This window comes from Anguilla anguilla, chromosome 5, assembly GCF_013347855.1.
Source record: "Anguilla anguilla isolate fAngAng1 chromosome 5, fAngAng1.pri, whole genome shotgun sequence".
In the NCBI taxonomy this organism is placed as follows: Eukaryota; Metazoa; Chordata; class Actinopteri; order Anguilliformes; family Anguillidae; genus Anguilla; species Anguilla anguilla.
This window is the reverse complement of record NC_049205.1, coordinates 35,874,327-35,895,319: the sequence shown is the minus strand read 5'-3', so window position 1 is coordinate 35,895,319 and position 20,993 is coordinate 35,874,327. Positions and strand designations below refer to the sequence as shown.

The 20,993-nt window shown below is 42.8% G+C and overlaps 2 protein-coding genes across 4 annotated transcripts in view; both read right to left on the bottom strand.

The window, feature by feature from the left end:
* Nucleotides 1-4,313, bottom strand: part of myrf (myelin regulatory factor) — a 51,535-nt gene extending 47,222 nt beyond the window's left edge. For 2 of the 3 annotated variants that reach the window (XM_035419584.1, XM_035419587.1), the window contains exon 1: nucleotides 3,413-4,313. In XM_035419584.1, the coding sequence (XP_035275475.1) occupies nucleotides 3,413-3,458 (46 nt within the window). In that variant the 5' untranslated portion in view covers nucleotides 3,459-4,313. The remainder of the gene's footprint in view (nucleotides 1-3,412) is intronic. The other variant, XM_035419585.1, reaches the window with a different exon arrangement.
* A 3,067-nt stretch (nucleotides 4,314-7,380) lies between these two features.
* The window catches only part of dagla (diacylglycerol lipase, alpha), a 47,850-nt gene continuing 34,237 nt past the window's right edge, over nucleotides 7,381-20,993 (bottom strand). The window contains exons 19-20 of the mRNA XM_035418542.1: nucleotides 14,110-14,273; nucleotides 7,381-12,627 (exon numbers count right to left, since the gene is read on the bottom strand). Coding sequence (XP_035274433.1) covers nucleotides 11,511-12,627; nucleotides 14,110-14,273 — 1,281 coding nt within the window. The 3' untranslated portion in view covers nucleotides 7,381-11,510. The remainder of the gene's footprint in view (nucleotides 12,628-14,109; nucleotides 14,274-20,993) is intronic.

The following is a 20,993-nucleotide window of genomic DNA, read 5'->3' as shown; positions in this document are numbered from 1 at the left end:
TACTAAAGGGTCCACTGTTATTAACGCATACTACATGAAGTGGTTAAACACCACAGCCCAGGGTTTACTATTCACATAAACTGTAACCATCTGTTAACTGTAAATGCTGCCCCTATCTTACAAAGATTTCATTCATTATAAGAATGCAATAAAGCCTTAACTTAAAAAAGAAACACGATATGTAAAAAAAAATTTAATTAATTAATTAATTATTAAAAACTTTACAAATAACGTTGACATGTTAAAAATATATCCGAAATATTTGCCACTTCATCCTCAATATCAAGTCAATATCAGTTTTAAAGTTGAGTTATTGCCATAACATGTATTTATTTATTTATGTATTCCAGAGAAATATATTGAGATATATGCCTCTTTTTCAAGTGGAACCTCAACATACAGTGAGAGCAGCATACGGGAATGAAAATACACACAAATACACAAGACAGTATAAATGAGAAGACAGTAAAATGTTCAAGCAAATGAAATAAGCATTAGGTTGTCACAGCTAATCCTCAGTTAAAGCTGTGTGAATTACGCCTTTGAAATGAGTTAAAGAAAAACTGAATTTTTTGACCGAAATGTACCATCACAGCGCTTTTCTTATGACCTCAGGAATGAAAACACACATTGATAGACAGATAGGGGTCAGCGCAATATATGCAGCCAAGTCTGCACTGTGAACTGAGAACAGTCTCTTCCCAATTACCGCACGCCACACCAGTAGCAAACACTCATGCCTTCTCATCATTCACTAATGTTTTTAAACCTAAGGAATGCCTCATCATGAAAATAAGGAAGCTAGTCTAAGCTAGTCTAATAAGCAGTATTGCTTATTAGACTAGCTTCATCATTATCAAGGCAATTATACCACCATCATTGCCTTGCTTCCAGTGATTAAGATAATTCTGAGGGAATGATTATAGTAGTATCTATTTCATGATCATTATAATTTTTTTAATTAAATGATTCCCATAGCATAAAATATAAAATGCATATAATAAGAGCTACAAGAACACAAAAAATCACACACCAGAAAATATTTCATTTCTCATTGCAGAAAACAAAAACCTACATATATAGTAAAACATTCAGTGTTCATTTACATGAGTCCAAATGTACTTTATCAGTGTAGATTTCATCCATTTTGGATTGGAATGTAAATGAACACTGAATATTTTACTAAAGCATTTATTCAATAAACAAGTGTCCGCAATCTGGACTTGAAAAATAAATACAACTTGTTGACAATGTAGTCCTTTTTTAAAATGCATTGTAGTGAACTCACCAAACTGTGTTTGTGAATTTAAAAAACACCCACATTTAATAGTGATGAAAACTCAATTTGTCATGATAGAAAAGTATTTGAATCCAGGCTAAAGTCTGTTAGCCCGACTGATACGAATATGGCAAATGTAGATGACAAGTGTATCCATTTAAGCCGCTTATGATAGACAGTAATGAAGATAGTTGCCTTTCATAGTTTAGTTATCTGTCTATTACTCCATGCTTTCATAACTTATGAAGTTCAAGGCTTAACATTCAAAATGGTTCCCTTGTTGGTTACTCATGTCTTCATTTTAAGTATCCGTCATGAGTAATCAATACAAATAATACCAGTCACAAACACTCCCTCTGGTATGGTAGCCATCTTCTTAGATGTCTAAATGCAGATGCCAGGATAAGGTCTGTTAGGTAAATCAACAAGTTCATAAAGAGCTAAAATTTTCAGTAAATCTGATTATACTTTCTTACTAGAAAGCACCTGGAAAATAGCAAAGCCACTGCATACAACAAACACCGTAAAACTGCAACTTACACTCTCTTGGAAACAACTATTTATAACTTCTGTTTGAAAAAGTACTGAAAATGTATACTTATGAATGGCAAGCATCAGCTTGTGCATTACTACTAGTAGGGCACTAATAGAGGAGAGCATGGCATTATAAAGAAATGTCGTGAAAGGTATTGCTCCAGTTTGAGTAAAATTGTTGTTACTGTTAAGTATGGCAGATGAGCTATGAGAGTTGGAGGTGAGAGGTATTGGGGCAACTACTGGAGTGAAGAGTACCTTGGCAACACTCAGCCGAGAGAGCTATAATTGAGACTCAAAGTAGGGAGTGTGCTGAAAAGATTTTAAACTGTGGCAAAACTTTGGAATATACAGTAGATGCTGTTCAGCTGGGATATATCATATTTTATGACAGATTACTCTCTCTCTCTCTCTTCTCTCCCTGCCTCTTTCTCTTTCTCTTGCTCTATCTCTCTGTGCAGCCCTGCTTCGCTCATTACAAAACACATCATTTATCTTTTCGTACATGCATTCCTCTACTTTCCCCCTCTCCTCCTCCTCCACCTTCTGAACTCCATCCCCCACTCCTTCATCCTCTCAACCTCTGTACTCTCTCGCCGTTCCTCTCACTCTCATAGTTCCCCATCCCTCGTTTGTCCAATACTTAACCGTTCTCTCCTAAGTCCCAACCCCGTCTTTATCACGCAGTCTTTCTCTGTATATTCAGTAACAAAATGCGTGATCCACACCACCCACTCCACTTTCTATTGCTTACCCATCCTTCTTTAACCTTAATAAGCTCTTCTGTGGTGCGTTTACTGGATGCCGTGGAACAGCCAAGTACAAAATTTACTGCCCTTTACACAAAGAGGGTTATGACCCGTGTATAAGTATAGTTAAACACCTGTTGTGGAATTAGTAAAATAAATAAAAAAAAACCCTAAAAGCCAAACATTACACACGTTTACCTTAAAACGCTTTAACTGACAACACTGCAACATGTTTATCGTATCTGTCTTTACGCACACACAGCATGTAGCCTACCCAATTTTATTTTGAAACACCTTTCAAAATGCTACATGAGTCTACCGTGATCTGATGAATTTAAACAACGGCAAGACTGATCGTAAACAATCTGACCAACTGATATAACTTTCTTATGTTAACCTGACCTGCCACTTGTGGGCTGGTTGGTAGCTACACTGATGGCCAATACCAGAGTAAGTATTAAAAAAGGAAAGATATGCACACTTTATAAGAAGTCAAAGATGATGATTATGAGAATAACAGTAAGATATGCGTATTATCAGCCATCGTATAAAAACACCAAAACACGGTAACAAAAATGTATGCGTGCGCGTGTAATTTAGAACATAATTTCTTAATATATATACTCATAATTTTTCACATATAATTCCAGATTACAAACATCCGGATAGGTTGATGGGTGGGAAATTACTCTTCCTATTTTTTTTTTCTTTGTCGATTAATTTACTTCTATATTTTCACATTTTGAAAGAAGCGGCGCGCTAAGGGCGGCTAGCTCCGTTCAGGTGTGGGTCGCGCCTTCCGAAACAACTAAATAGACCAAGCATAGCGAAATACTAACAGAAGCCTTACCTTCAAAAAATCTCTGCAAGGCTTCTGTTTCATCAACCACGTCCATCCTAGCGAGTCTCCTTCGAAAAATCCATGAACGTATCCCGCTCCAGACCGAATCAGGGCTGTGTAGATCGGGGATCTACCACAAGTACATCCCGACGAGTGTTTTCCAAATTTCCCAACTCGTTCTCTTGCTCTCCCTAGGGAGCTGCTCCCAGTAGAAATGCTGCTCCAATGCCAGGTTATGCTCTGAAAGCAGCTTCTCTTTCCCGATGTTTAACGACTATTCCCTTTTCATTTGTATGATGTAGCCTATAACGGAAATATTGACGTAAGTTACTTAATTAACCTGAGTTCCCAGGTATCTCCATACCCTGTTCACTCGTAGTTCGTTTTCCCTTTGTCCTTCCGTCCCTCTATCAAGCGAGTTCTTGCACAATCAGAATTAGAAGCCCAGTGTACCCTCCTGTAACTAATATGGGGTAATTGACAACAAACCGCAGTTTTTCCGCTCCAAGCTCATAATTTTGTTGCTAAAACTGCCTGTCATAAAGATGGAGTCTACTTTAATAATAATGAATTGAGTCTAGATTCCCTATTTATTAATGTTTCTCTAATCACTGAAAGGACTGTAAAAGCGACGTCAGGCACTGTATTATAGTAGCAAGATCTCCTGTCATTCACCCTCTGTCTCTGTAACTGTCTTTCTCGCTCCCTCGTGTATCTCCTTAGGTGAACTGCACAAAACGGAGACACCGTGCAAATCGCGTGCATGTGGAAGAGGAGCAGCGACAGGTGTCTTCAGGACGTCATATTCGTAACGGACGTTATCTTGCACTAATTCGTGATAATCATTCAGTTCCAGTTGCTATACCTTAAAGTAGCGGTCGGGTTAAGCCACTTAATGTGACGAGTATTCCAGGGGTTGTGACTAATAAAAAAACGTCACTGGCGAGCAAAAATATGTCACTGTGTAGCTTGTTCCGAGGCCATTTATTAGGAATTTTTATTTACATCAATTTGTAAATGCTGAATTAGAAATACTTTCCTGAAAAAAATTGTTCAACAAATTATTATTTTCAGATTTCAGTATGTTTCTCACCAGTAATGTTGCTGTTATTGATGTGGTCTTTGGAAGCATGCATGTCAATGTATGCACGTCTTATAAGATGAGATGAATATGCAAATGCACTGTAGTGGATTTGGAATTTGCAAAATTCATGCTACAACATGCCTTATCAGTCATTTTGATGATCACAAACTTTATTCTTTCAGTGATCAATATGTGACTTTATAACGGCAAATGAAGAATGAGAGTTAATTGACTGTACATTCCATATCTAGGAAGATAGCATCCACCTGATATTGGAGTTGGGGTCAGATTGTCCCATTATGTTGGTTTTAAAGCTCTTAGACCTGACGCAATACACACAAGAACACTGTCACAATGCCACACTCCACAGGGTCCATTCTATGCCCTTCCGGCACCATAGCTGGGCAGTAATACGCCATCGATGTGCTGTTTAACGGTTATTTCTGATTTTACTGAAACTGGGGAAATCTTATTGGTTAGATGTTCACCGTGGAAACCACACGCTGGGAAATGGAGTTTGGGCAGGTACATCGTCCAGTTCTCATCAGTTTATGTTACAGTACCCCAATCTCGCCTTGGTAAAACAATGCCACTGTGTGCGCCCCTTCTGCAAACCCCCTCCCCCCTCCGAGTGAGATGCAGCTTTGTTGTCTTGACAGTCACAGCTGGATCATCTTTTCCCCCCCTCCCTTCCTCTGTCTCCTTCTCTCTTTTTCCTCTGTTTTCCCAGAACAACACCTCCGTTCTCTCAGTCACACTGCGCAGATTGTTTGGGAGGACAGAAGCGAGAAAGAGAGAGATAGAGACTGCAAATGACAATGAAACAGCTGGGCTCCTTAATGCAGTTCATTCTGGTGTGTGCGTATACGAGAGTGGAAGGGTCACAACGATGTGTGTGACTGCATGCGTGTATGAATACAAATTGTGTGCTGCAACATCTGGGCTCAAAGTTCAGCCTCCAGGCCAATGAGGGCTAACTAGTGGCGTGGTCCTTTAGCTACATCGTGCATGTTCATAGCCGTACACATTTTCTTAACAGGATCTTTAACATTCAGATTGTAAAGAAATAAAATCAGCTAACAAGCATTATACGTTCACACTGGCTGTGACATCCCACAAGTCTTTTTGAATCACTAACATTTTCAGAAGCTAGTTTGGAAGGAAGAATTTGCCTAATAGTGAAAAATAAATGGCACAAATAAATGAAATAAAAATGTTAAAGTTCAAAGCGGACGTAAAAGACAACCACATAGTCCCAGTAAGAGTGACTCGCTGCTACTATATTACGTGAAGGCCATCCCTATAGGAATTAATGATGAGTCATGTTAAGTAACCTATTTCTGTTATTATATCATGGTTCACTTCACACAAAATGGTAAACAGCTGTAAAGTCAATGGGTATCTGCAATTTGGGTCAGTAGTACGCTATAATTACAAGAACGTGACAATTATTATAGTGAATATAACTCATACTGTACACTAAAAAAGAAAAACGGTTGCAGAATGGGACAAATATTTATATTTTTTATTTGTGAGGAATTGCAAATACAGTAGCATGGAACAAATTTTACTGTCTATGAGTGACTGTGTCTAACCAATCTGGATCAAACAATTACTTAAAAATGTTCACTTTAAACACCAGCATAAAATCCTTCTAGTTACTTAAAAAGATTTTAAGAAACATCTAGCTTAATCATTATTTTCTATCATTGTAGGCTCTGGTCCACAAATGTTTCACTAAAAATTCTCAGGGATTTGCAGGGGTGTTTTCAATTTTTACTGGCATCTAAAGAGTTAAAGTACTCGAAATACGTTTTTGACCCACTGTTTGGTGAGAATATGTCATCAGCAGTGTATTACAGTCTGCAGCACAAATGTCCAGTTGTCTGTGTTCCTGGCTGATAGCGAAGACAATTCCCTTGGTGCAAGCGTATTAGCGATAGCCCTGGAGAACCACTATCGCCCCGTGTCTTCCCACTCCCCCTCCCTTGGTTTCTGACAGGTGTGTTCCCTCATACTTAATGTTCCCAGTAGGCACCGCATTCCAAGATATATCAGGCTTTGTGGACTGTATGTGTGTCTGTATGAGAGAATAAACGTATTATACGGCACGTGTGACACTGTACTTGAGGGATAGACATCCAGGTGGTTGCTGAACATTGATGCCAAGTTGAGCCATTTGCTGAAAAGCATTTTGAGATTTTTGCAGGAGCTATATAAATGTAATCCACATTATTATGATTAATACTGCTGTTATTTTAATTAAATAATGTATTATTATTATTATTATTAGTAGTAGTAGTAGTAGTAGGAGTAATAGTAGTAGCAATCATCTTCATCATCATCACCACCACCATTATTTTTCCATTTTGTCATGCTGCAGTACTTTCACTACTTCAGATGTGAAATGTTTGGCCTATGTCGTGTATTTCTGTGGTCTGCTTTCTTGTAAGCAGGCCCAGTGGAATGTTCTATGAATCATTGGACCACAGAGTGCATTTACTGTGCTTCTCAACACTAAAACAAGTGTTTCATAGAGTGAACAGACTTATCAATTAAATGTTTTCTGAATGCCTATTTCTGAGTCAAAATTAAAATCACCTGTCTGTATATTGCATTGTTTTTCATAACATGGTGCCACCACTAAAGTTGCAGTATTTAATGAAAACCTCTAGGGGGAGCACGCAATATTCTTACAGTAGTGAGTACAACAAAACTAGCCTACCCCTGTCATATGCTGCAGATTCTTGCCTTAGTAGTATAAACAGCTGATATTTTCATTATAATTAGAAATTTTTGTATTTTGGCTTCATAGTCTGATGTATAACTGACACTCTCGCAACACAGATAACCATCAAGTAATCACAGTAGTGAATAAACAAAAGACAAGTGGTGCGTTTTGTTCCTTTTAAACGTTTTGTTTAAAATTGCTTTGTCTTTATTCTGTTACAGGCAGGGCAGTGGGTGAGGGTATTTGATACATTCTCATTCTAGGATGGGGGGGGGGGGGTGCAAACCAGGTAAACATGGACTTAATTGAGACATAATGGACTTATATTTCTTTCTCAACATAGATTTCTGTCTAACTTAATAGATCTCATAAATCTCTCACTATATAGAGTAATTTCTTCATACATATTTTTAATATCACTATCGATATAGATCTTTTTTAAAATAAAGTCAGTATTATAATGCATATAGGATTTCTTACTACATTACTTCCTATGGGGTTTCATTTCTTTACAATAATTGTAAACAAGACACTTACATATATAAATAATTACACAAAGTAGACAGTGCTGTACAGGGCTGTGGTGAAAACTGTACCATGGTAAGTCCTATGTGGCACAAGGGGACACTGACAAGTAATATAGTAATTGCAATATGATACACTTATAACTGCCTATAGTGCCCTTCACACACCAAAGATCATGGTGAAATAGTTTGGTCAGAAAAGAGATTGTGCAGAATGATGTCCCCTGTAGTTTAGTGTAATTGTAAGGATGTTCTGTCACAGACCACCATGGTACACCGCAGTTCCTTTCCACTTGGACCATCAGCAACATTCCCTTCCGGGAGCAATCAAGATCCTCAAGGAATTTCTGTAAGAAATCCCTCACCTCAAGATACTCCACTCAAATCATAAAAAAGGCAAATCCAATGGTAATAATTATACAGTGACTAGTAAATGATCATTAAGTAGCAATAAATAATGCAACAAACGATTACGCATTTAAAAAAAAAAAAAAACCAAAGATATGGAGATTCCTCGTTTGAGAAAATGTGCAGCGAAAAAGAGAAGGACACGCTCCTTCTTTCAAGTCCAGTCCAAAAAACACGCCGACGACCAGAACATTTCGAGAAAAAAACCAACTCCGTCAGAATGCAATGAAATCTCTCCTATCTGAGACCTGGGGCGGGTTTTTATTGATTTTTTTTATTTTTTTATTTTGCAGGTAACTTGGCACCCGAAAGCGTAAAGAGCCATCTGGTGGCAGCAGTGGGATACGCGCGAAGGCAACGAGCCGGCTCCTGGACTGGGGGTTACCTCGGCGACGAGTCGTACCCGGAAGCAACGGCAGCGCTGTAGCCGGCACCGCGCTAAGGCCAGTTCTCGCGAGCAGCGGCTAAACGATCGACATGCCAGACTGTTCACGGCATGCAACCGTTCCTCTCAGCGAACCTCGGGCGAGCGAAAACCGGTATGGACCCGGCATGTGGCGTGGCAGTTGTGCAAGTCTATTTCGTGTGTCCAGCTTCTTCACCGTAGACACCCACAGACACATAAAATATGAAAATGCCACAAACACAAGAGATGTTGCCATGGGGTCTTGGCAGGAGTATCTGTGTATTCGCGGGTTGGATGTTTTAAGAGGTTCTCTCGAAGGCAAGGACGATTCTGCCACAATAAAATGTTCTATCTACCCTATCACACACAATAAAGCATAATACTGACCAAAACACAAACAGGCCAACCCTTCAAGGAACCATCAAACAATTATGTATATTTTTTTGTTTCCTATCACTTTTTAATAACGTAACATTTTAAACCTTAATCAATAAATCTTCACATGACAAAGCACACCATTTCCTTTACAAATTCTTCAGTTTCTGTTATCTTTGCATATCACTCAATTTCCTCCTTTTAAACCTGAGGAATTATGCTGTCACCCTCTGTCTTTCTATCTCTTCACTGTCCCTTAATTGTTTCTTTTTCTTCCCTCTCCTTTCTACCTTGACGCTAAAGCAGGGAATCACTTTTGTAGGCTGGCAGTTTGCTTGCTTGAGGGGGCAAAGATTTTACATCATCTTGACCCCAGCATTAGGTTTGCACAACATTTTCTCATGGCTTAAAAAATTCAGAGAGCACTTTGCTGCATATCCTGTGATTCAGCCAAAATAGGCTCTGTGGGGTGGGGTAGGGTGGGCTGGGATGGGGGGTCTGTCTCCTTGGCATCTGTGTGTGTGGGAGTATCCATTTCTAATAACTCAGGAGGCCAGTACTGGGTGGGGCGTGAAGTGGGGTGGGACAACTGTCCCCTCCACTGGGGAAGTGCCCTTTTCTCATTACTCAGTAGCAGAGGTCTGCATCCTGCCCGGAACCCAATCGCCCCTTAGGTACGCTGTGATTGGGCCGGTAATCGGGCCAATCGGGTAATTTTTAACTCAGGTTAGATTGGGTACGGGCCCACTGCCAACCCAGAAGTTCACAAACATTTAGGGTACCAACAATTCTGTTATCAACAATTGATAACAATGGAGCTAAACTTTCAGTTTTGAAAGTGTATCCTTATGTTCAAACAGCAAATTAAAACATCTGTATCTGACAGCCCAGCAGAAATAAAATGGTTAATGTAACATTTAACAGAAGGAAAAACGGTGCTAAAGCTAGCTAGCTTTCATCGTAAAATATAAACTTTTCCTCCATTTTACAAACATACTAATACTTTATGCAAATAAATACTGAAAGAAAGAGGATGTTGCTGTCTGTTGCAGAGGTGCATGTGACGAACTTAACACGACCTGTTTAACAGGAAAAAAGTTCAAAAAATAAGTGTGGAAGCTCAAATGTGGCAGTTTCAACTTACTAGTTGAGCACAAAAGTACACTACAAAAACCGGAAGCTTTGCTTTACGTTGTTGTCAATCGCTAACCGGCAGAAGCGTTCTGTGATCGCAAGCACCTTCACTAGCAGCATTCCAGTCGGAAACACTGCGTTATTTTCTATTGTGCTGTACGGTGTTTGCGGCTTGCTATTTCAGTGATTGGGTTCTGTCAAGTTCCGGCTTAAAATTTGGCTAGACCTTGCCGAGCTGGTTTGGGTCAGGCCTCATCTCTAGCTCCACGCAGACCTCTACTCCAGGGGCACGAGAAGGAATGAACGAGAATGTTCCGGAGATTTACAATGATTCGTCAGTGAATTGGCCATGGAGCTGGGGTGGAAGGGGGTGGGGGTGGGGGGGCAGAGGCCCCTTTGGCTCTGGGGAAGTAACAAGCCCCAGTACAGTTCACAGCCTCTTGACTCTAAAAATATTAAACTAATTTAAAACACAAATCAAAAAACTGCTATAGCACCGCCATTGGCTCCCAAAGCCTTTTTAGGTGCTGTCATGCAAGCACAAATAAGATGCATCAACAGGAGTGCCATGTCAAGAACATTATTAAGAGTGCTTCATAAGGATAGCACTTTGAGCTAGGTCCACAGGTTCACAACGATGGAGGTACGTCCTCTGCAGTTTCCTACAGAGGCTAGTCTTTTCGCTGAAGGAACGGGCTTTTAAAGGGTCACGCCAACATGCATTGTACGGTCAAACTTCATTGTGCTCTCACCTCCGCACTACGCGCGCCGGTTTTCAGGCCCTGCCATTCGAGCGCGAGCGTCCACGCGGAAAAGGTAAGCTTCGGTAAGCTGCTCCCTGCGGGGACGCAATATGGCACGACTTCTGAACTCGACGCGCGTCGGTCGGGTTCCCACATCGACGATTCCTGACCTAAGGTCTCCGGATTGTTCTGCTTGCAGCAACTCGCTTGCACGAAAACCCGTTGGCCATACTGGCCTCGGCGACGGACTGACTGCTCCGAAAATTTGTAAAATGTGCACTGCCCTACCACACCTGGCAAGGCAAAAAAAAGTTTCACGGCAGTCGATATTGTCGGATACATTTTCTGCATAAAAAAAACGAGGAGAAATGATAATAAATAAACAACTCATTAATACCAGGCACGACAACTGGCTTCCAGCGGGCGGCTTGGAAGCGATAAAATGGTTTCCGCACACTGTAACCCCTGTTGTATCGGATTTCTGTAGTATGAAGTCAGGTATTAAAGAAATAACCGGTTATACACCGGTGTCTCTGCTTGCATCTGCTTGTACTGTACAATGATACATTACAGAGAGGTCCCAATGAGTGCTCTGACTGATAGAGGGAGTGAAAGGGACGCAGGGAGAGCCCGGTTCAGTCCTGGGCATTCAGTGAAGGGGGAAAAGAAGGGATGGAATGGAGAAGAGAAGGGCAGGGAGAGTCAGACCATGGACGACAGGGTGTTTTCTCCGGGGTAGGGGGGCGCGGCAGTAGTTCGGAGCGGGTGCAGGGCGGGCGGCGCCCCGTCGGCGGGCGAAAGGTCGTTGAGCTCGCCGGAGGACGAGAGGGGGAAGGAGGGCGAGAGGGAGATGCCGGAGGAGGGGTCGGCGGACCCGGCGAACGTGCGCGGGGGCTTGGGGACCAGGTTGGGCTCCAGCGTGGCGCGGGCCAGCAGGACCCGCTCGTCGGCCGGCTGCCCCTCCCCCGGCCCGTCCTCCTGGCCGTACGAGCCCCGCCCGGACTCCGACTCCCCGTCCGAGAGCTCCAGCGGGGGCGAGCTGCCGTCCAGCTTAAAGAGGGAGTCCAGGAACTGGGCGAACTCCAGCACCACCTGGCTGGGGGCCCCGTTGGGCAAGGGGTCGGGGCGGGCGGGGGAGTCGGGCTCCGTCTCCGGCCTCGCCTCTCCTTTCCCCTCTTCCCTCTCCCACGGGCCCTCCGCCTGGTCCTCGCCCTCGCCCTCCTCCTCTTCCTCCTCCTTCCCGCTCCCGCCGCCGGCCCTCAGGCGGACGGGCGGGGCGGGGGAGCTCTCGGGGCTGGCGGGGACGGGGGACTCCGAGGGGGAACAGGAGGAGGGGCGCGCTGTCCCCCGGCCGGCCGGCTGGCCCAGGACAGTCTGGGCCAACGGGGCGGGGTTTCCGAAGCGGGGCGTCGCCGGGGACAGGCGGTGGAAGAACTTGGGCGTGGACCCGGAGTCCGGCGGGGTGGAGTAGGGCCCGTTCTCGCCCAGGTCGTGGTCGGCGGAGGCCTGGCCGAGGCAGTCGACCGCCAGCAGCTCGGTGCGCGAGCTGAGCGAGGGGTTCTCCTCGGGGATGGGCGTGCCCAGGGAGAAGCCCAGGCTCCCCAGGTTCGGGGAGCCCCGCAGGGCCGCCGAGGACCGGCGGGAGTCCAGGCTGTACAGGGACTCGGCGTCCGACAGGCTCTCCATCACGGCCAGCGGGGCCCGCCGCTCCCGGAGCTCCACCGTGAGGCGCTCCTGAGCCGCCTGGAGCACCACGGGCACGGGGGGAGGCGGGCACTCGGAGAAACCGTTCAGGGAGATCTCCGAGCGAGCGCAGGAGCTGGGGGGGAGAGCAAGAGAGAGAGAGAGGGAAGGACGAGGGGAAGGGTAGAGAGATGCAGGGTAGGGGGGAGGGGAGGACGGAAGAAGGAGGAAGAACAGAGCGGCGACAAGCAAAGGGAATAAGACGGGATGCCGGAAGAGGGATTTGAACGAGGGAGGAGCGGACGGGAGAGAGAACGTGCAGAAAGTGAGAACGAAAGGAAGAAGGTTGGACAGGCGACATGGAGAGGAGCGAAAAGTCAGTAGAAAGCAAGAAGAGAAAACAGGAAGAGATGAGGGAAGAGAAGAAGAAAAGAATGAAAGGAGGGGGATTTTGAAGAACGAGCACGAAAGCACAGACAGACGGGGTGGGTACAAAGGGAAAAGAGACGGCGAAGTAGAATAGCGGGAGTTGAGTTGAGAGGGGGGATTGTGGGACAGGTGGAGGTTTAACAGAAGGAACAGAAGAAGGAACAGACGGTACACCATGCAAAGCAGTAACAGGGAGAACGAGGGGTGGAGGGAGAGGGGTTACAATTATCCAACTCAATCTGGAGACTACGCTACGCTCTCCTAAGTCCTATGTCAGAATGGAGGACTGGGTTACCAAGCACTACTGTACATGAACAAGGCACTGGGGTCAGAGTTAGACAGACAGAGGACAGAGAAGGCAGAGGAACTGTTAATACTTCCAGCAAATAGCATCTGCACGCTCCTTCGCTAATGAACACAGACAGAAGAACAGGCTTGCAGAGGCATAATATATATGCAACTTGACAGACTGATAAACAGACCAGACAGAGAAAAGCCCAGAGAAAATATTACGACAATGTCCTTAGCTTTGAGTGATGTGCTCCAGCCTTTCTACTTTTGTCATCAACAACATAATTTAGTCCATAAGTCACTGAAAATAATGGACTCGTTGACTAGCTGAGAAATACACTGGTTATTTCATTTCATTCAATAAGTTAATGCTATTTAGTCACTAACACATACTGATATTATAGTGCCATAAATTTAAGTAGACACTATATTGTTTTACTATTTTTTAGTGCTTACTGAAAACTAACCAGTAAACTGAATACCTTCATGGCAATATTGAATGTTTATATTATTATCTATTAACCTGTGTGTTGAATTCCTGGACAGCTAGTATATTTACAGATTTTCCTCACAACCAATAATCCTGACAAAACATGTACAATTCAAATACACCACTACACAGATGTATATCCTAAAACGCTCTGCAGAACAATACCTGAGTCAATGGTATATTTGCTACTTTCCGCTGTGATGGATGATCAACAAAATTGTAGGCTAAGTAAATTAAATTTGACTAATTAAGAGCTAATTAAGTTGCAGAAGAACCTGACGTGTTGTACGCACATGCCCATCCATGTCCCTGATTAAGAGGAAAAACGTTCAGAGATTTAATGACTCAAACCTGAACGCCCCCCCCCACCCCCACCCCCCAACCCCCCAAGCACCCCATGTGACTGACCGGACACTACTGTTCCTCCGATGGTGGGCGGTGGGTGTGGGCTCCTGGGAGGCCGGCGCAGCCAGGAAGATGGCGTCCGGGTTGAGGTCCATCTCTGTGGGGCTGACCATGATCTTGGCCGCAGACAGCAGGGCCGTCTTCCCCTTGTTGTAGTTCTCCAGCACCTGCCGAGCCAGAGAGGCGGGGCCTCAATTCATTCACGGACGGAATTACCCGGGAGCGCGGAGAAATAGTGAAAAAAGTGAATTATATTTAGAAACAGGAGAGATGGAAGGGAGGGAGGGAAGGAGGGAGGGAGGCAGAGGGTGAAAGGTGTGATGAAAGGGAAGTGTGGAGGCTCGCAGGAAAAGATAAGGGCAGGATGAACTCGGGAGGAAGGGAGAAGGAAGGTGGTCCTGAACCCACGTGGTGGAGAGCGTGGCTCAGATGAGAGACGGAGTGAAAAAGGCAGGAAGAAAGTCAAGAGAGCGGGAGAGAGAGAGAGGTGGGAAGGAGAACTTCAGGAAAAGGGATCAGGAATGAAAACAATGAGATAAAGATCACACTGCCTGGTAGTGACAATCCCAAACAAGCTCGACTTCGACTGGATGTTAAAACACTGAAATCCAAAGCACCTTGGAAAAACCTTCCTGAAGAAATCTGCAACTTTCCCAAATAAGTCCCTGTCAGTCCACTGATAAAGCCTTACCTCATGAATTCCTGCTTAAACACACTTTTTAAAAATGATTTTATTATCATTCTTTAACTTCTAAAAACCAAGGGGTTGTACTGTAGAATAGCCATGATAATCCTTCATCATTGTCTGCTTGCACAGTATCCTCAGTGCTGTGAAGTTGCTGGCATTCACAGTTTAGAAAGGAATTGTGGAGGTAAAACAAGGGAAAAGGGCAAGTTAGCCATGATAACAACTGACCAAATCAGAAGTGCAGTGGTATTGCATTCATGAAATCAAGTTTGGATGCATAATTTTGAAAAAAAATACCCACTGCAATATAAATATACCTCAACACAGTGCATGTTAATTTAATCATATTTGCCTTTTTATGGACTTTGGAACCCCAAACAATTGTCTGCCATCTGTTCCTTAGCTTCAAAGCCTGAAGGGCAGGCGTCTTATTGTTTCTGCCAGTATTTACTCTATTTATTCATATTTTACATGCCAGGCCTGTAGGCCAGAAAAGCTATTGTTTTTTCCAAGTTTTTTTTCTTTTTCCTTTTGCGCTGTAGACAAAAATGTGTGCAATCAACCCAAAATCTGGAAGGCATATCAGGCCTTGTCTAACGTTGTAATGGCTTTGGAACTCATTTCTTTAAAACCGTGCCTGGTATGGGTGGAGAAAAAAAAGTAGGTTGTAAAAGGTACGTCTCCAGCACACTTAAGATATATTGTGAAGAAACTTGGAGTAATTAATCTGTGGAGTATTCAGCAACACGTCGTATGGTTTGGTGGCGATGAGAGCTAATATTGAGGTTTTTTTCACACTGTATGGTACATGCTGTATGATATATGCCTCGTACCACATATATGGGAAGACCTTTATTTTTAATACACATTCCAGATATAATGGTCAACCTATATATCATAATTTGGTGGTATTAACCACTGAACCCTCCAAAGCATGTTTACCGTATGTTGCTTTTAAATGGGTCTCCTGCAGAGCAATTTGCTGAACCATTTTCCATTCCAGCCTACCCAAATTACAAAATAATTGAGGTTGAATTGATTTTGTGGCCGTAGTCCTTATGGTCCACGGTCAGTATATGTTCATGCATGGTCCAAGACTATTGCATATCACTGATATTTTGCACAAACAGTCATAGCATAGCAGTCTGGTGAGGACATGCAAACAGAAAATTAAAAAAAATTCTAAACTGTAAATCACACAGCTTTATAATGTAATGTCATTTATATGCGTAAGAATGTGCAAGAATCAGCCACTGGCTAGGTCTTATGCCACATTGCATGCGGCATAAATGTAGTATGCTTATTAACAGTTGACTAGCCTAAATAGGTTAACTGCGTTTCAAATTCCTTTGATATATAAATTAAAACATGCAGCCTCATTGGGCTAATTTTGTACAGGATAAAAATCAGCTGAAAAATGTTGTCATTAACATAAAACCTTCAAATCAACATGAATTCTTAATTTGGCTTTGATGTGTGAATGAATGAATGATACCCTACACACTGGGTGAATGCATCCAGCTGATTTCTATTCTCTTTTTTTGCTCACAAGTGATTTAAATGGACAGTTCACTTTCTGAAGTTGAAAAAAAATACGACTTGAGTTTTTGTGGATGTTTTAGATTGGCCCTGACAGTTTTTGTGTGGAATGAAGGGTATTTCTGGATATTCACAACAGTTTCTGACAACCTACTGGCTACAGAAGAGTTTCAGCTATGTTTCCGGACCCAATTTACTCGAGCCTGAACTCACGGATGAAGAGGTGCAGCAGACCGAAGCAGAGATGTCTCATGAACTGTGCGTCTGCCTCCCAGTCAGACTGGCTTGTCTAAGGGTAGCTGGCGAAAGTGACACGAAGACCATTTCCTCCATTTCCTTTTTCTGTTGCCCTTACTGACTTAAAAATATTTTCGCGCTAAATGTTTTAAAAATTTTAAAGGCTTGTTTATCACACTGTTTCAACATTTGTTTTACCATTTCAATCTCTGTAACTCGACACCGTCGTAAATGAGAATTCTTCCTCAATGGTTTCTCGAGATGAAATAAAGGTTGATCGAAATTTTTCTCACAAGTTGAAATTGCCCAAGCACAGACCATTTTCGGTCCCGTCCATTTGTTGTTGTTTTGAGTGCTCCTCGCTAATGCGGTAATTCGTTTCTCGCTCACGCGGGAAACCACCGGAACGTATTTCACTGCGCACAGCAGTCTCAGGCTGCATGAGCCATAAGAAAGAGTTGCAACCAAAAAATAAGATTAAACTCAAAAACAACCAGGTAATGTAAATACACGAAAACCTCTGGAGGAATAAAAGCCGCTTAGAAGTTACGTGAAGCGTGATCTCACGCATACAAGTCATTTTACTAAGTCAGCAGGTCATTAGAAAAGTCAGTGAATGCACAAAACTATTCAGGGCAATCAAAAACAAGCAATAAAACTGACATAATATTTTTTTTAAACCTGAAAGTGAACAAGTAAGTGTATTTGCACACTTCGGTGGATGGTAAAAAGTGTTTGAACTGGGGACAGCCCAATAGGGGGTTACTCAACACGGTAGTAGTGAGTGTGTGCTGCAGTGGACAACTGCTGGTTGTAGGCTGCGAAGGTAATAATGAAGTGAAGCAGAACTAGACTGAGTTATGATGGAAATTGATTGAACCCAGAATTTTAAATGTATGCAGGATTATTTACAGATAACGGAAAACAGATGAACACAGAATTTTAGATGTATCACAGACAACAAAAACACACAAAACTGCAATCACAGATTGACTGACTGAGTGAAAACAGACAAAACAGACAGTAACGCACTGACTGACCGCCATAGATGCTAGCAAACATCAACTGACAAACCAACAGAGCAAAAAAGCCAAGAGACTGACATTACGTGCACTCAACACTCAGACGGACTAACAAATTCATGGAGACACACGTATCCACAGACAGATGCTGCAATTCCATAAAGGCAAAACACTTACTTTTCACAATCATGGTGCCACACATTGAAATGAAGTTTTTAATGAGAAACAAGACAAATGCATTTATTCAAGACACAGCACAATGTGAGGACTGCAAACGACTGTTACAAAACATGCAATGAACCAATGCAGCAAATAAAAATGCTTTCCCTTCCATTTAACATTAATACCATAGAACAACAGACAACATGAATCCAGACAATTTTGACTGAAATGAGTCTGTTAATTCAGTGTTATTGTGAGAGGGACGGTGATGGGGAGAGATGTAGATGAAGGAACACGTAAGGATTTCGATGTAAACTAACTCGGTGGGACTTTCACTGCCCAGCAACAAGGTCATGACCTGAATTCCAGTGGTGCAAAAGCACAACTGGTCCATTCAACGAAATGTCGAAATGTATGGACAATACACAGCTACATAAAAGCCGAAGGTATATCTATAAATAATAAAAGGCACAAGCGAATACTCATTTGAAAAAAGAAATGTGTGTATGAACAGCACCAGAGCGAATTGATGCGCAGAAGAGCTTAACGGACAGAGCCAGGAGCATTCATGCGCTCTCCACAAGCCATGCTTACAAACAGCCCTAAAAAAAAGACTAAAAATGTGGTTCCGGACACAGCGGAAAGCCACGACTCGCGCGCGAAGCCCAGTAAACCCCCGTCTTCAGGGCAAACGACAAGCTGAAAAAGCGCAACAGCTCACAACGAGAACAGCAGCACAGCGGATGCAGACCAGGAGCGCACGACATGCAAGTGACCGCGACAGCCACAGATTAATACTAAGGGCACTATCAGAGACAGGCTTCAGAGAAACGGAAGTAACAGTCAGAGGCACATTGCTATAGCCTTCATTTCGGACACATTATCAAACTCGGCTATCGAAGACAGGACAATAACAGTAATGCTATTCGGTCCAGTTAGATTATTTTCAATTATTAATTTGCTCTGATATGAGGAAAAACGTAGCCATTTTCATAGCCACTGAAAAGTGCCCATCCATCACTGTGAGGACCCCCGCTTTGCCACTGAAACACCAAAAGAGGGAAAAAAAGAATGCAGGAGAGAAAGCAGGTGGGTTATATTTGTAGTAACCGTGGGAACCACGCCAATTACACGATATCTGAAGAGAAAACGGGCGTATTAGTCAGTGTCTCAGTGGGGGATGGATGAAGGCGGGATCTTTTCCCAGAATTCTCCTCAGGAGCCAGGGGGTCTGTGACAGAGGAAGAGGGGGTAGAGGGTGGGGTATTTTTGGCAGGTGAGAGGGAAGGGCTGGCTGGAGGTGTGTCAGCCTCGATCTCCTCTGGCTCAGAATCTGTCTCCACACTGGGAGCAATGGCTTCCAGCACCTGTGGAGACATCACCATCATCATCATCAGACACTGACACACGCGGGCGTGAATGTGCACACACACACAGACGCACACAGATACACGCACACAGGCACGCACGCACACAGACAAAAACACACACACTCATACATCCACACAGACAGGCAGACACACACACACACACACAAACAAACTCATTGTAAGCACACCACAGAACAGCAAGACAGAAAGACTTGTTTTTGTCACTGGTGCATTATATAATGCACAATTATTTATAGATAATGAAAAAAGAAGACAAAAAAGAGAAAAGACAACAGCCCTAATCACCGGTACGCCAGCCTGTTAACTTTGTAAAATGCATTTATCAACCGCATCGTATTCTGTTTTTTCATTCTGTCAATCACAGCCCGAAAAGAAAGTCTCCAACGCACAGGGGGTCAAATGCAAGGCTCTGCAAAGGTAGTTTCTATGAAGAAATAATTGTTAATTAACTCGCTGAATTATTAATGAATTTAAATATTTATGAACTTGCCATCTTGTTGTGTTTTCTAATGACAAGATAAGCAAGAGAACACAAAGGTCTGCCATATAAAAAAGTAGGCAAACAGGTCTTATTGGTGTGTACACCAAAACGTAGAACATACAATTTGAAGGTCTGCAGGCACACACATGCTCTATTACATGGAAAACACTGCACAAATCACATTAGAAAAGAGTTCAATCAGTTTGTTAGTACAACCATCGTCATCAACCAGAAAATGAAGTCATCTTTCCAGTATTGTCAGTTAGACAGTGATACAATCCAATAAGTAAAATCCAATAGCCATCATGTATTGTTTACAGATTGCAAAACATTGTTAGAACTGTCAATTATGAAAAGGCATTAGCTGTGGTTTGGCATATGTTTTACTACGTGGTGAAAGGATTCTAAGCTTGAAAACACAAAATGCTTCCTTGCATGCAACGTACAGCAGTCACCACCTGCTTTTCTCCGTATGTTGTTAAGGGCAACAGGAAGAATTCACACAAAAATGTAAAAAGGGGATTCTTACTATATGTACATAACACAAATACCCAGAGTATGATAAACGGAATACCCCACTCGACAAGATTACTTCTATGATTGAGACAATTGGCAGTAATCTTGAAGCAGGTTGGGTGAACGCGGTCATGTTTAACGCAGAAAGAACATTTACATCGACATTCAAGCTCGCGGTTATTTGTCATTGTCTTTGTGATTTGAAAATCGATCATTTGTAGCCAGCATACGCGGGTACTTGTCCTCTGTCGATCGGGCAATTTGGCGTGTCATGTTTCTGTCTTAACCCGTCTCAAAAGACAGCGCATCCAGTCATTTCCGTTGCTGCGAAATTTATAGTTTATCGCGGCCGCCGTCTGATGTTTGAGATTTTGGAGAAACGCTCGACTGTAATCATACGATAGTGCCGAGTTGGACAGGTATTGCAGAGCTCACCAGAATTTTTAATGATGTTTTATAACTTACAAGAACGACTCAGGCAATACTTGTTTAGATTTTAAGAAAAATACATGATTTACGAAGTGCCATGAGTTTCCCGGTTATTATCTGCCGTACATAGCAATGGATTTTCAATGGACATTTCTCCAAATAATACGAAAACCGAAAAGCTAAACAATATCCTTCTTGCACACATTCCTAACAGCCTGCGCTTGCTCAGGAACATTATAGCACATTCCGTCACTGAAATGTTTAACAGGCTTATTCAGACACAGACAAGCACATAAATATACGCACGCGCACACACGCACACACACAGAGGCATACATGTTCCAACAGCTGGCCCAGGTTCCCAGACAGCAGACATAACACCCAGTCAGTATAATGATTAAGTATAATAACCCCCATGCAGC